The 14293-nt window shown below is 41.5% G+C and overlaps 1 protein-coding gene across 1 annotated transcript in view; it reads right to left on the bottom strand.

The window, feature by feature from the left end:
* Positions 1–1243: 1243 nt before the first annotated feature.
* The window catches only part of CHRNB4 (cholinergic receptor nicotinic beta 4 subunit), a 35348-nt gene continuing 22298 nt past the window's right edge, over positions 1244–14293 (bottom strand). Inside the window, exons 3-6 of the mRNA XM_074964738.1 lie at positions 12121–12165; positions 11896–12005; positions 3812–4784; positions 1244–1408 (exon numbers count right to left, since the gene is read on the bottom strand). Of these exons, the coding sequence (XP_074820839.1) occupies positions 1268–1408; positions 3812–4784; positions 11896–12005; positions 12121–12165 (1269 nt within the window). The 3' untranslated portion in view covers positions 1244–1267. The remainder of the gene's footprint in view (positions 1409–3811; positions 4785–11895; positions 12006–12120; positions 12166–14293) is intronic.

Here is a 14293-nt window from a genome sequence, read left to right as displayed (position 1 = left end):
TACCATGCTTGCTTTTTTTTTTTCTTGTCTCTGCTGCTGCCTGATTGTGTACTTCTGGTTCCAAATGAGGTGTGTGGTTGAATGTTCAGTTCATAACTCTGGTGTTCGTAACTCTGAAGTTCTTCTGTATTCTGTTAAGCTCACATAGAAACAACAGTTTAGAGCTTCTCCTGTGGAAACACTGATGCCCCTTAGTGATTTGTTTCAGTGGTGTTGCTTACTGGTGCTCAAGTGACTGCATATGATATTGCCAAATGAAGCTGAGATTGCTCCAGAACAAAAAATGCAGTTCTCCTGCAGCAGGGTATGAGTAACAGCTAATGAAGTCAGTAGGTGGTAAGTCCTATCGTGTAGTAGGAGAATCGGGCCCCCAAATCTCCACTCCCTAAGACATGTTTATGTACTTTCTCAGCTATTTTCTGAGAATTGCATTGTAAAATACCATAATCCATGCCCAAAAATAATTTCCTCCAATAAAACAGGATGGTCAATTTGGATTGATTCTTCTTTGCTGTTTCTTCCCCATTTTAGCGCTGCTCTCTCTCCTTCCCATAGAGTGAGCCTGCAGTCCAACCTCTCTTGAGTCACCATTTGCCTCTGCTCCTTATACACTTTCCTGTTGAGCTTCAGATTCGTGGTGCTGTATACCAGTTCCCCTTTTCTGAGTTATAAAGGCTGCTGGAACATTTTGGAAGTAAGGCTATTTAAAGGAGAGGTTTTTTTCATATTTTATTTAGATTTCACCAATGAACAGAGGGTATAAATATGTTTATTTATCATATATTGAGTTGGGCTCCATAAACCAAACACAGAGTTTTTTGATGCATTTAAGGAAATAAATACTGTAGCAACTGTTTCTCTTGAAACAGCAAAATTGTGCAATGTGAACTGCAGGATCTTATGGAAACACAATGTCTTTCCCAAAGTGGCATAAGTAAATGCCATTTTAATAATGATCCTGGTGCACTCTGAGGAAAACTGGTAAGTTGTAGAAATAAATAAATTTCTCTGTAAAATTTTTAAACATATTGAAAAAAGAGCCAATATTTAATCAAAAGTAATGAAATTTAAAAAGAAAAGATTGTCTTCTAGAAAATTCCTAACAATCATGTTAACACAGCAGGCCAAATTCTGCTCTCAGTTCACCAGTGTAAATCCAGACTAACTCAACTGACTTCAGTGGCATCACTTTGGATTTACACCAGTGGAACTGGGAGCAAAATCACGTGCAGCATCTGTGTAAACATTTTACAGTTTTAAATGAGAGTTAAGGGCTCACAGCAGCAGAGTGGTTTTGAAAAAGGGGCTGGAGAAATAGCCCAGCAGTCCCAAGGACACAAACAAAGATGAATATCCAGAGAAACAGTCTGTCCACTACCATGGCAACATACTTCCAATCTTCAATGACCTGGAAGAAAAAGTCAGTTAAAGATACATAGCAATTTACCATGTTCATCTCCATCTCTTTTGTTGATGCTCAATGTTTGTAGTTTGTATATGAAAATAAGAGAAAACAAATCTTAAGGTTCAGGATCACCACAGGGGTCAGGAAGGAATTTTCCCTCATATACTGTCCTGAACAGTTGGTGAATGACACTATAAATAGTTTACACCTTGCTCTGAAGCAGCAGGTATTGATCACTACTGAATGCTTGGTGCCAGACAGGATGGATCGTCAGCATAATCCAGTAAGCTCCTGTGTGTGAATTGTAATTTGCTGATACTATTAATCCCAATTAATAACGATGAACAATACTTACTGCTTTTAAGAAAATAATTCTGTAGTTGATCTTGATTCTCAGTATGCAAGCGTTTTAATACATGTTAGCACTGCTGGTTGTACTCAAATCCCTGTCCAGTGTGGATGAGATCCTGGTCCCATTGAAGTCACAATGGGAGTTGTGCCATTGACTTTAATGGGGCCAGGATTTTACCTCCTATCTTCACATACACTACAGTGATTACAGGATACTAGTGAGTTGTAAAGGGAAAGTGTTAATCTTTTTTATCACTTTTATTTTTTCCTTTATAATTGACTCTAGTTACACATGGGAATTCTTCCTCTTAACAACTTCACAGTACTTCCCAACTGACTCCTGCCTTGTATTAGACCATTACATATTTCCCCCCTCAGTGAACACATGCACCTCCCACTGCTGTTAGCGGGTGTTGTTCCATGCTTCTGAGAAGAGAATATACTGTGGGTACATGAACAGTCACTATCAGAGCATGATGCTAATGGAAAAAGCGGAGATTAGAATTATGAATCTAGAAAACAATGGTTTGTAACTAAGCACTTTAAGTTAATGTCAGAGGACCTGTGTGCAGAAAGCATTAAATTAATGTCTAACTTACAATACCTTGGATAATTGCTCTTTAGTCTAGGGTGAGGACAGGGAGTTTGTGAATCCTAGGACTGGACGGGACCTTGCGAGGTCATCTAGTCCAGTACCCTGCACTCATTTTTTTAATATCCAGTATAAGTTCTTTACAAAAGCACAGACAGTATTGAAACACTTTGTCAGCATTGTGAGGCCTATGCTCACATCAAATCCATTTGAATTTGTTTAAGCTTAAGGCTATATTTACAGATTTAGCATCTGATCTTTCTTTTTTCTGTTGACCAGTAATTAGTTCCTTGAAAATGCAAGAAAGTCACCAGTGTGGCTTCATGTGGGATTCCTGCAAGATCTGAAGGGGAAAAGGAGCCAGGCTTTCAGACTACTTGACCTGTATAGTAAAAGGAGAGGAGGAGGACAGAGCAGTAATGGAGAACTTAAGACTAGATTGGGAGTTGGGGCAGAGGAGGGTCACGTAGGAAATTTTTCATGGATGCGGGGTGGGTGTTGGGGAAAGTCATGGGTGTTCATCTGAGCCTTCTGAGTTTTGCTGAACATTATTCAATGGATACTTATATGAACTTTAATGTACTAGCTAGTGTAACGTGTCTCTACAGGATGGGAGCGGAACTGCTCGAATGTGTGTTCTAGGTCCTATACTGCTCATAGCTGATGGAGAGTCTCCTTTTGCTCAAGTGGAAGAAGCCTCAGCTTTTGTGGTATGAATATTGTGGTTCTATCTACACTCTTGCCAGACAGTGCTGAATGATCTTGGGAGGAAACATAATGACCACCATGTGTCAACCAACCAAACAGGGTATGGAGAGCTAATTGATAGCACTCCAAAATAATCCAAATAATTTTAATCCAAAATAACAGCGTTCCTAAAAAGGGTTTGTGCCAATCAAACTAAATCCATTTGTAAACCCATTTAGTTAAACTACTTTATGTAGCCCAGCTCTAAGTAACTTACTCTAGCAGAACGCAGCCATGGTCATGGCTGACTTACCTGCAGTCCCTTCATTATGGGCCCAATTATATGGTGTTTCCTCTGAACAGGTATTGAATGTTAACCCTCTCCCTGCCACACACTAGCTGTGGTCTCTACACCCCATTACCTTGCTGATGTAAAAACACAGTTTGTTTAACGTTAACTCATCTCCATCTCCCTCTGCCCCAAAGCAATAAACATGTTCTATTTGTGGGGACTGAGATTCTTGTCTAGCACACTGCTTTTTAGAACAATATCCACTTTATCAAATTGTTATTCATAGGAAATTTATAGGAAAAGAAACTTATTACTAAACAGTGATTGACTATGAAAATTATAGCTAGGATCTCTATAAAAATTAACACTAAGGAAGATTGTTGGGTTCTTATTTCCCTTCTGAAGAAGAATACACTTATTTGAGACATCAAAGGAAAGAAAACTGGGGTTTGGAAAGATGGGAATGATTTCTCCTGTTACTTACACTTTGGTCATTGTCCTCACTTTTCATGTGGTCTGCTATAAAACTGACTCCATCAATTGCTTCTTGGACTTCTGGAGAAAACTTCACTGAAGATCTTAACCTAAAATCTTGATGGCCACTGATGTTATCCGGATTCTCAGTAACTTTCAAATCATATTTTTTGGCAGAGGCTGTGTTCACAAAGTAGGTGGAGTTTTTGTACAGGTTGGCTGGATCAGTGCATAGATTATCAGATTTATTCTTTCTGCGCTTGCTTAACCTTTGTCTTGCAGAGTTATTCTCTGGGCGTTTCATGAACAGAAAAGTTGGAAGTTTATGAAGGAAAACCACCTTTACCCATGGGGGCATAGTGTGGGTGCTGGGAGATCTGTGATGGACATTCAGTACACAGACGCTGGTAACTATTGAGAATGTTACTAGTACCATTGTAAACATCAGGTACTTCCCAATCAGTGGAACATCCAGTGATGTTGGCGGGACAATTTTGGAGATCAGCAATAAGAACACAGTCAAGGCAAGCAGTACAGATATGCATAGGGTCATCTTTTCACCACAGTCTGAAGGCAAGTAGAACACCAGGATAGCCAATGATGTAATAAGCACACAGGGAATTATAAGATTGATGGTATAAAAAAGAGGTTTCCTTTTAATAATAAAGTCGTATGTCACATCAACATACTTTGGGTCTAAGGGGTTTACAGTCCTTCTTCCTGGAAGTGCTACAATATCCCATTCTCCACTTGGTCTGAAGTCATCCATGCTTGCCATGGAAGTTTTAAGTACCAGATCTATTTCTGTGTGATCATATGTCCAAGAGCGGAACTTCAGTGTGCAGTTTTGTTGATCAAATGGGAAATGCTTCACCTCAATCCTGCAGGCACTCTTGTAGATGGCTGGAGGCAACCAGAAAATGCTTCCATTGTTCTTTAAAATCACATTTGTATACACAGAAACTTCATATGTACCATCCGCGCTGAGGAAATGGGAGAAAAAACAAAGAAATAGTGAAAAGACAAAAACAGCGAGGAGTCCTTGTGGCACCTTATAGACTAACAAATTTATTTGGGCATAAGCTTTCGTGGGCTAGAACCCACTTCATCAGATGCATGGAGTGGAAAATACAGTAGCAGGTATAAATACATGAAAAGATGGGAGTTCCCTTACCAAGCGTGAGGTCAGTCTAATGAGACAATTCAATTAACAGTACTTCTTGTCAACTGTTTGAAATGGGCCACTCTCATTACCACTACAAAAGTTATTTTTCCTCCCTTGGTATCCTACGGGTAATTGAATTGTCTCGTTAGACTGACCTCACACTTGGTAAGGGAACTCCTATCTTTTCATGTATTTATACCTGCTCCTGTATTTCCACTCCATGCATCTGATGAAGTGGGTTCTAGCCCACGAAAGCTTATGCCCAAATAAATTTGTTAGTCTCTAAGGTGCCACAAGGACTCCTTGTTGTTTTTGCTGATAACAGAGTAACACGGCTACCACTCTGAAATCAGTGAAGAAACAGAATATGGGTTCAAAATACAGAAAAGGACAAACTACTACATTCTCAGCCTCCTCTACTGAATCCAAAAGGGGTCCCACTGTCTCTGCTAGAATTAAACTTCTGTACCCTTTCAATGATAAAACCCATTTTCCAGGTATTTATAAGTTGACAATGAAAACTATGTATACATTTTTCAACCTGGGAATTAACACTTTTGCCAATATTTAGACAATATCATTTATTAATGATAACGTGTATGTCTAGCGCCTGTTTCATCCAATAATCACAAAGTATTTTAAAAACAATTAATTATGCATTATTACCCCCATTGGGATGTGTAAAGAGATGTAAAGATAAGATCACCCATCACCAAAATGCAGCCACCATTGCTTTGGAACACAGCCATTAACAGCACATGGCAACACTTCTAAACAGTTTTGAGCAGGAAGTGAAGAAGAATGCTATGTTCAGTTGGGGATACAGGGGGAACATGGCAGAACGAATGCAATTACATGAGTTGTAATTTAGGCAGGATAAAATTGTGATTAAAGCTCCTGCTCTTACTAAAAGTGCCATGGGATTTTTAGTGCCCACAAATTCTCTTAGTTTTGTTTCTCATCCAAAAGACTAAAACTGTACCAGAAGAGTGTCCTCCATCACCAGGGTGGGTAACTGGTTCAGTGGGAAGAGTGTTCCCTAAGTAATGGTGAACACCACTTCCTGCCATACTTCAATGCTCCTTGCAGAATCCTTGGACTAACAGCTTGATGCCACTTAGCTTATGATATTTGTTAGGGCAGCAATGCAAAGTGGCATGACTGCAAATAAATATTCCTGAAAGCATGATCGGTTTAACAGAAAAGGCTGTTAATAAGATCCCAAGATTATTTTGCTTAAATATGTCATCCACTCAGGCAGCACTTTTCCCCAAATACGTATTTGTTGATAAACTTAACTGATCCTGTTATTGAAAGACACCATGAGGCTAGAAAAGAGTAATTATTCATCACCTTATTTCTCTGTAAATTAACAAACACGTGAATAAAAACTTGAGTAGGAAAGTCATTTTTAATAAAACAGGGTTAGTCAGTTTTTAAAGTTAGATGAGAGTAAATATAGTAAGGGAGAAATTGTCTGAATTACAGTATTCTTTGTTTTTCCTTTTCCTTTTTATTAAAGAATATAAGGGGAAAAATACATAATTTAGAGGCAATCTATCTTCAGCAAAAAAAATCAGATTAAATTTACCACTGATGTAAATAGCTCCATTGACTTCAACTGAGTTGCACCTACTTTCTGAAGCAGAAATTATGCCATAATATTTAGAAATAGGCATAAGTAATTATTCGCTGTTAATAAAGCTCCTTGAAGAAGAAAAGAGCCATGTAAGTATTAACATTTTTCTTCTAAGTAAAGTGTGAAACAAATAAACAGCCAAATAAATTCTGCACATCAATACTATGTGTGTGACACAGAGTATTGATGTGCAGAATATATATATAACTAAAAAATTCTCCTAATCAGTTACAGTTTAAAGGTGCCAGTCTGACAATCCCAGAAAATAAAAATCAACTGAGACCATCAAAGCCATTTCATTTAGGTAATTAACAGCCACCAGAGGCAAGCATGTTTGAATCACTGACAGCATCTTGCCGGCTTCTCTGAGTAGTTACTACAACTCCTGAGGAAGCTCGTAGAAGGAAGGTAATATGGATGGGGAGTGTTCAGCTGTTGTCACCTGCACTGGATGTGCCATGTTTTTCTTTCTTCCACAGGACAGAAGCGACTTTGTCTGTACAAAGTGCAAGCTCGTCTCCATATTGGAAGAGAAGGTTCAAGGTCTGGAGCAACAGATATCGACCCTGCGTTGCATAAGAGAAACGGAAGATTTCCTGGACAGACGTAAGGATATGCTTCTACAGACACAACGTTCTGAAGATTCAGAGCAGGCTGCACTGTGGGGACAGGAGGTCAGTGAAGAAATTTGGCAGAAGAAGAATTTTCCAAATTTCCAAATTTCTCCAGAAGAAGAAAGGGGAGCGTCCATGTACCAGCAACGCAGATACAGGCAAGTAACCATTTTCATGTTCTCTCCACAGGTACTAATGCGGAGAGTGGACTCGATGATACATCTGAGGGAAGGGAACAGAAGGAGACTCCGCTGATTGGAAGGCATGAGATGCACTGTCCTAGGGTTGGGGGTTCCACAATCACCACTCCCAAGAGAAGGAGACGGGTGGTGGTGGTCGGGGACTCTCTCCTCAGGGGGACTGAGTCATCTATCTGCCGCGCTGACTGGGAAAACCGAGAAGTCTGCTGCTTGCCAGGAGCTAGGATTTACGATGTGACGGAGAGACTGCTGAGACTCACCAAGCCCTCGGATCGCTACCCCTTCCTGCTTCTCCACATGGGCACCAATGATACTGCCAAGCATGACCTTGAGCAGATCACTGCAGACTACGTGGCTCTGGGAAGAAGGATAAAGGAGTTTGAGGTGCAAGTGGTCTTCTCGTCCATCCTCCCCATGGAAGGAAAAGGCCTGGGTAGAGACCGTCGAATCGTGGAAGTCAACGAATGGCTATGCAGGTGGTGTCAGAGAGAAGGCTTTGGATTCTTTGACCATGGGATGGTGTTCCAAGAAGGAGGAGTGCTAGGCAGAGACGGGCTCCACCTAACGAAGAGAGGGAAGAGCATCTTCGCAAGCAGGCTGGCTAACCTAGTGAGGAGGGCTTTAAACTAGGTTCACCAGGGGAAGGAGACCAAAGCCCTGAGGTAAGTGGGATACCGGGAGGAAGCACGAGCAGGAGTGTGCGAGAGGGCAGGGCTCCTGCCTCATACTGAGAAAGAGGGACGATCAGCGACTTATCTCAAGTGCCTATACACAAATGCAAGAAGCCTGGGAAACAAGCAGGGAGAACTGGAAGTCCTGGCACAGGCAAGGAATTACGATGTGACTTGAATAACAGAGACTTGGTGGGATAACTCACATGACTGGAGTACTGTCATGGATGGATATAAACTGTTCAGGAAGGACAGGCAGGGTAGAAAAGGTGGGGGAGTTGCACTGTGTGTAAGGGAGCAGTATGACTGCTCAGAGCTCAAGTATGAAACTGCAGAAAAACCTGAGAGTCTCTGGATTAAGTTTAGAAGTGTGAGCAACAAGGGTGATGTTGTGGTGGGAGTCTGCTATAGACCACCAGACCAGGGGTGAGGTGGACGAGGTTTTCTTCCGGCAACTCATGGACGTTACTAGATTGCAGGCCCTGGTTCTCAATCACCCTGATATCTGCTGGGAGAGCAATACAGCGGTGCACAGACAATCCAGGAAGTTTTTGGAAAGTGTAGGGGACAATTTCCTGGTGCAAGTGCTGGAGGAACCAACTAGAGGCAGAGCTCTTCTTGACTTGCTGCTCACAAACCGGGAAGAATTAGTAGGGGAAGCAAAAGTGGATGGGAACCTGGGAGGCAGTGACCATGAGATGGTCGAGTTCAGGATCCTGACAAAAGGAAGAAAGGAGAGCAGCAGAATACGGACCCTGGACTTCAGAAAAGCAGACTTTGACTCCCTCAGGGAACTGATGGGCAGGATCCTCTGGGAGAATAATATGAGGGGGAAAGGAGTCCAGGAGAGGTGGGTGTATTTTAAAGAATCCTTATTGAGGTTACAGGGACAAACCATCCCGATGTGTAGAAAGAATAGTAAATATGGCAGGCGACCAGCTTGGCTTAACAGTGAAATCCTTGCTGATCTTAAACACAAAAAAGAAGCTTACAAGAAGTGGAAGATTGGACAAATGACGGGGGAAGAGTATAAAAATATTGCTCGGGCATGCAGAAGTGAAATCAGGAAGGCCAAATCACACCTGGAGTTGCAGCTAGCAAGAGATGTTAAGAGAAACAAGAAGGGTTTCTTCAGGTATGTTTGCAACAAGAAAAAAGTCGAGGAAAGTGTGGGCCCCTTACTGAATGAGGGAGGCAACCTAGTGACAGAGGATGTGGAAAAAGCTAATGTACTCAATGCTTTTTTTGCCTCGGTCTTCATGAACAAGGTCAGCTCCCAGACTACTGCACTGGGCAGCACAGCATGGGGAGGAGGTGACCAGCCCTCTGTGGAGAAAGAAGTGGTTCAGGACTATTTAGAAAAGCTGGACGAGCACAAGTCCATGGGGCCGGATGCGCTGCATCCGAGAGTGCAAAAGGAGTTGGCGGATGTGATTGCAGAGCCATGGGCCATTATCTTTGAAAACTCATGGCGATCGGGGGAAGTCCCGGATGACCGGAAAAAGGCTAATGTAGTGCCCATCTTTAAAAAAGGGTAGAAGGAGGATCCAGGGAACTACTGGCCAGTCAGCCTCACCTCAGTCCCTGGAAAAATCATGGAGCAGGTCCTCAAGGAATCAATTCTGAAGCACTTAAAGGAGAGGAAAGTGATCAGGAACAGTCAGCATGGATTCACCAAGGGCAAGTCATGCCTGACTAACCTAATTGCCTTCTATGACGAGATAACTGGCTCTGTGTATGAGGGGAAAGCAGTGTACCTGTTGTTCCTTGACTTTAGCAAAGCTTTTGACACGGTCTCCCACAGTATTCTTGCCAGCAAGTTAAAGAAGTGTGGGCTGGATGAATGGACCATAAGGTGGATAGAAAGCTCGCTAGATTGTCGGGCTCAACGGGTAGTGATCAATGGCTCCATGTCTAGTTGGCAGCCGGTATCAAGTGGAGTGCCCCAAGGGTCGGTCCTTGGGCTGGTTTTCTTCAATATCTTCCTAAATAATCTGGAGGATGGTGTGGATTGCACCCTCAGCAAGTTTGCAGATGACACTAAACTGGGAGGAGAGGTAGATACGCTGGAGGGTAGGGATAGGATATAGAAGGCCCTAGACAAATTAGAGGATCGGGCCAAAAGAAATCTGATGAGGTTCAACAAGGACAAGTGCAGCGTCCTGCACTTAGGACGGAAGAATCCCATGCACCGCTACAGACTAGGGACCGAATGGCTCGGCAGCAGTTCTGCAGAAAAGGACCTAGGGGTTACAGTGGACGAGAAGCTGGATATGAGTCAACAGCGTGCCCTTGTTGCCAAGAAGGCCAATGGCATTTTGGGATGTATAAGTAGGGGCATTGCCAGCAGATCAAGCGACGTGATCGTTCCCCTCTATTCGACATTGGTGAGGCCTCATCTGGAGTACCGTGTCCAGTTTTGGGCCCCACACTACAAGAAGGATGTGGAAAAATTGGAAAGAGTCCAACGGAGGGCAACAAAAATGATTAGGGGACTGGAACACATGACTTATGAGGAGAGGCTGAGGGAACTGGGATTGTTTAGTCTGCAGAAGAGAACAATGAGGGGGGATTTGATAGCTGCTTTCAACTACCTGAATGTCTACACATGTCATTCTGAAAGGGGGTTCCAAAGAGGATGGATCTAGACTGTTCTCAGTGGTAGCAGATGACAGAACAAGGAATAATGGTCTTAAGTTGCAGTGGGGGAGGTTTAGGTTGGATATTAGGAAAAACTTTTTCACTCGGAGGGTGGTGAAACACTGGAATGCGTTACCTAGGGAGGTGGTGGAATCTCCTTCCTTAGAAGTTTTTAAGGTCAGGCTTGACAAAGCCCTGGCTGGGATGATTTAGGTGGGGATTGTTCCCTGCTTTGAGCAGGGGGTTGGACTAGATGACCTCCTGAGGTCCCTTCCAACCCTGATATTCTATAATTCTATTCTATGATTCTATGACAGCTTGGGGCAATTAGAACTAGCAGCATAGAAATGTAAGTCTCTTTAATCCATTGCCAGTCATCTGGTACTCAGCAACATAGAATCTCTTTGCCTTATTCATTTTATCTCTTCATGCTGGTTCTATAGGCCTGGATCTACAAAGGAACCTAGATGTGACGCTAAACATCACAACGCATAACTTTTAGGTGTTTAGAAAATCACAGGAACAACACTGTGACCCAGAATTAGATACCTGGCACCCTGTACAATGAATGCGGAGAGGGAGGCTCCTTAGAATACAATCCACAAAAGCCAGCATCCTAGGTGGGAAGCCACCTATACTAGGCACTGGGAGATGCTGACCAGAGGAGTGTGTCCTCAGTCCTGCTCTGCCCTCAGAGATAGGTTTTTAAGTCTGGCCTGCAGGGAGCTGCCTATTTGTGCTAGTGATCCACGAACTGGGAGGAAGACATGTTCTGGCACCTAAACTGAGTGCAGGGCCTGATCTGATATGTGGGCTCAGAGGCCATCTAATTCCATGCAAAACAGCTGGGAGGATGGAGGAGGAAGATCATTCTTATAACCATTAGCCCAATGATTAGGGTAATCACCTGGGATGTGGGAGACAATGGGTTCTAGTTCCCCCTCTTCTTGATGAGAAGGGATTTGAACAGGGATCTACCACCTCTCCTTGAAGAGATTTTTCACTGTGCAGTATACAATATTATTAATTTAAATAATATCCTAAGCTTACTGTAAGCTTATTTTCCCTGCAAAAGAAAAAGATTTGGGGATTTTTTTCTTGCTAAATCAATAGGATTTTTGTTTCTGTTTAAAATCTTTGCAACATTTTTTGTATCAAAACTTACTTATTGTAAAGCACAATGTCTGGCAGCCAGATTTGCTTAGACGGGATTCTCAGCTTATTTATGCCTTCATAGTCAGAGGGCTGCCATGCCAAACGATAGTCAGTCCATTCCTAGAGAAAGAATTGTACAGCAGTGATGTAAGTTATTTTGTGTCAGTCAAGTCATACTGACAACAAGAAAGCAATGTGTTGGTAGATTGCAATAGCATCCCCATGGGATGGTTACCTGGTTTAGCCAGACATTTGTGGTCATGATCTGTTCACGTTCATTCTAAAGAAGGAAAAAAACATTTATAAATCTAAACTGTACAAGTTAGTCCTATTATTAGGATTTATTCATAAATCTTTCAGGGATACCTCAAACTCCTGGCTGCCTAAAACCATTGCATATAATGTAAAATCTACCTCTTATAACATTAGGAATCTTTCTGTGTCTACTGGTCTATCACTAAAATGCACAATTCTGACTATATTAATAATAATAATCACAAAATATGACATGGTACAGAATTTCATACAATTATGTAATTCATTATAACTGTTAACTAAGATGGACTTGGGTATGTGCAGCTTTAAGAAGCTGTTTTTAAAACCCTAGAACAAGAAATGGGTAAAGTAATAGTCTTCTGACCATCTTTTTCTATTCATCAGGCCAATGGAATTGTCATTTTGGATTATACCACTATTGGGGCTAGTACAGGTTGGGGGCTCTCATCTACTCTGAACTGGACGACCAGCACCTAGGAGTATTAAAAGAATTGGCAAGGAACTCTCTGAACGACTACTGTTGATTTTTAACAGATCTTGGACTACTGAGAAAGTTCCAGAGGACTGGAAGAAGCTAATGCTGTACCAATATTTGAAATGGATAAACGGGATGACCTGGATGAGTGCAGGTCAGTTAGCCTGAAAATGATTCTAGGCAAAATCATAGAAAGGCAGATATAGAACTCAGTCAGTACAGAATTAATGGATGGTAGCATAATTAATGTCAATCAACATGATTTTATGGGTAATAGGTCTTGTCAAGCGAACTTGACATGGATTTTTTTGATGAGATTACATGTTTGGTTGATAAAAGTAACTGTAGATGTAATATACTTAAAATTCTGCAAGGCATTTGACTTAGTCCCACATGTCATTCTGATAAAAATAAATAGTGATCCCAATGATATACAGAATCAATGAGGCCCCTATTAAATGGATTAAAAACTGGTTAACTGATAGATTGCCAAAACTAATTGTAAATAGGGAATTATGATTCTGTGGGGATGTTTCTAGTGGAGTTTCAGGGGGATCTGTTCTTGGTCCTACATTCAATATTTTTGTTGATGATTTAGAAGAAAATATAAAGTCATTGCAGGTAAAATTTACAGATGACATAAAAATTAGTGGAGTGGTAAATAAAATGAGGATAGATAAATTATGAAGAAAGATTTCTATAAAGCTGAGATTCCTGAAGCCGCACCAGTTTTGACATTCCATAAGACCCAGAAAGATTCTAGCAATAGAACTAAGGCTTATTCTCACTGCAGATTTTTGTTCATTCAACAATGTAAATAATTCTACCAGTGATCCAAGAGCAGCAGCAGCCTTAATGACATGGATGATGAAAAACAATAAGAAGGCTGAGAGAAGAACAAAGGAGGGTAAAGCAGAGTGACCTGTGACAGTTACTAATGTCTGAGTGAGACTGGCAGGGAGAGGACACTGTCAAATAGCTGAGACCCCAAATATTGTCCTAGATAAAAATGGTGAGAAGTATTCAGATTCTAAATATATTTATCTTAAAAATCCATCACGCCATTGAAGAGATTCTATTTTCAAACTGTTGAAGGAATATTCCAAACAATAAAGAGTAATAAACTCCTCCCTCCACTATGCCAAGGGGCTTGATGTTTTGGGAGACTGGTAAAGCATATTTTAAATTTTAAATATTTTCTACTGGGTAATAGACCCTTTCACCGCTGGGTTACTGATTTAAATCTAGACCAGGTAAATAATGACTGCAAGAAGCTGTTAATATCTGATGATCACTCAGTGTTCTATCTAAAATTACATAAGAATGGTGATACTGGGTTAGACCAATGATCCACCTAGCCCAGTATCCTATCTCTTACAGTGGCCAGTGCCAAATGCTTCAGAGGGAATGAACAGAACAGAGCAATTTTGAGTAATCCATCCAGTCCCAGCTTCTGCCAGTTGGAAGTTTAGGAACACCCAGATCATGGGGTTACATCCCTGATCATCTTGGCTTATTGTCATTGATGGACCAGTCCTCTATTAACTTATCTAATTCTTTTTTGAACCCAGTTATACTTGGCCTTTGCAACTTTCCATGGCAATGAGTTCCACAGGTTGATTGTGTGTTGTGTGAAGAAGTACTTCCTGTTGTTTGT

This window comes from Natator depressus, chromosome 10, assembly GCF_965152275.1.
Source record: "Natator depressus isolate rNatDep1 chromosome 10, rNatDep2.hap1, whole genome shotgun sequence".
In the NCBI taxonomy this organism is placed as follows: domain Eukaryota; kingdom Metazoa; phylum Chordata; order Testudines; family Cheloniidae; genus Natator; species Natator depressus.
This window is presented reverse-complemented; position numbering and strand designations above follow the sequence as displayed.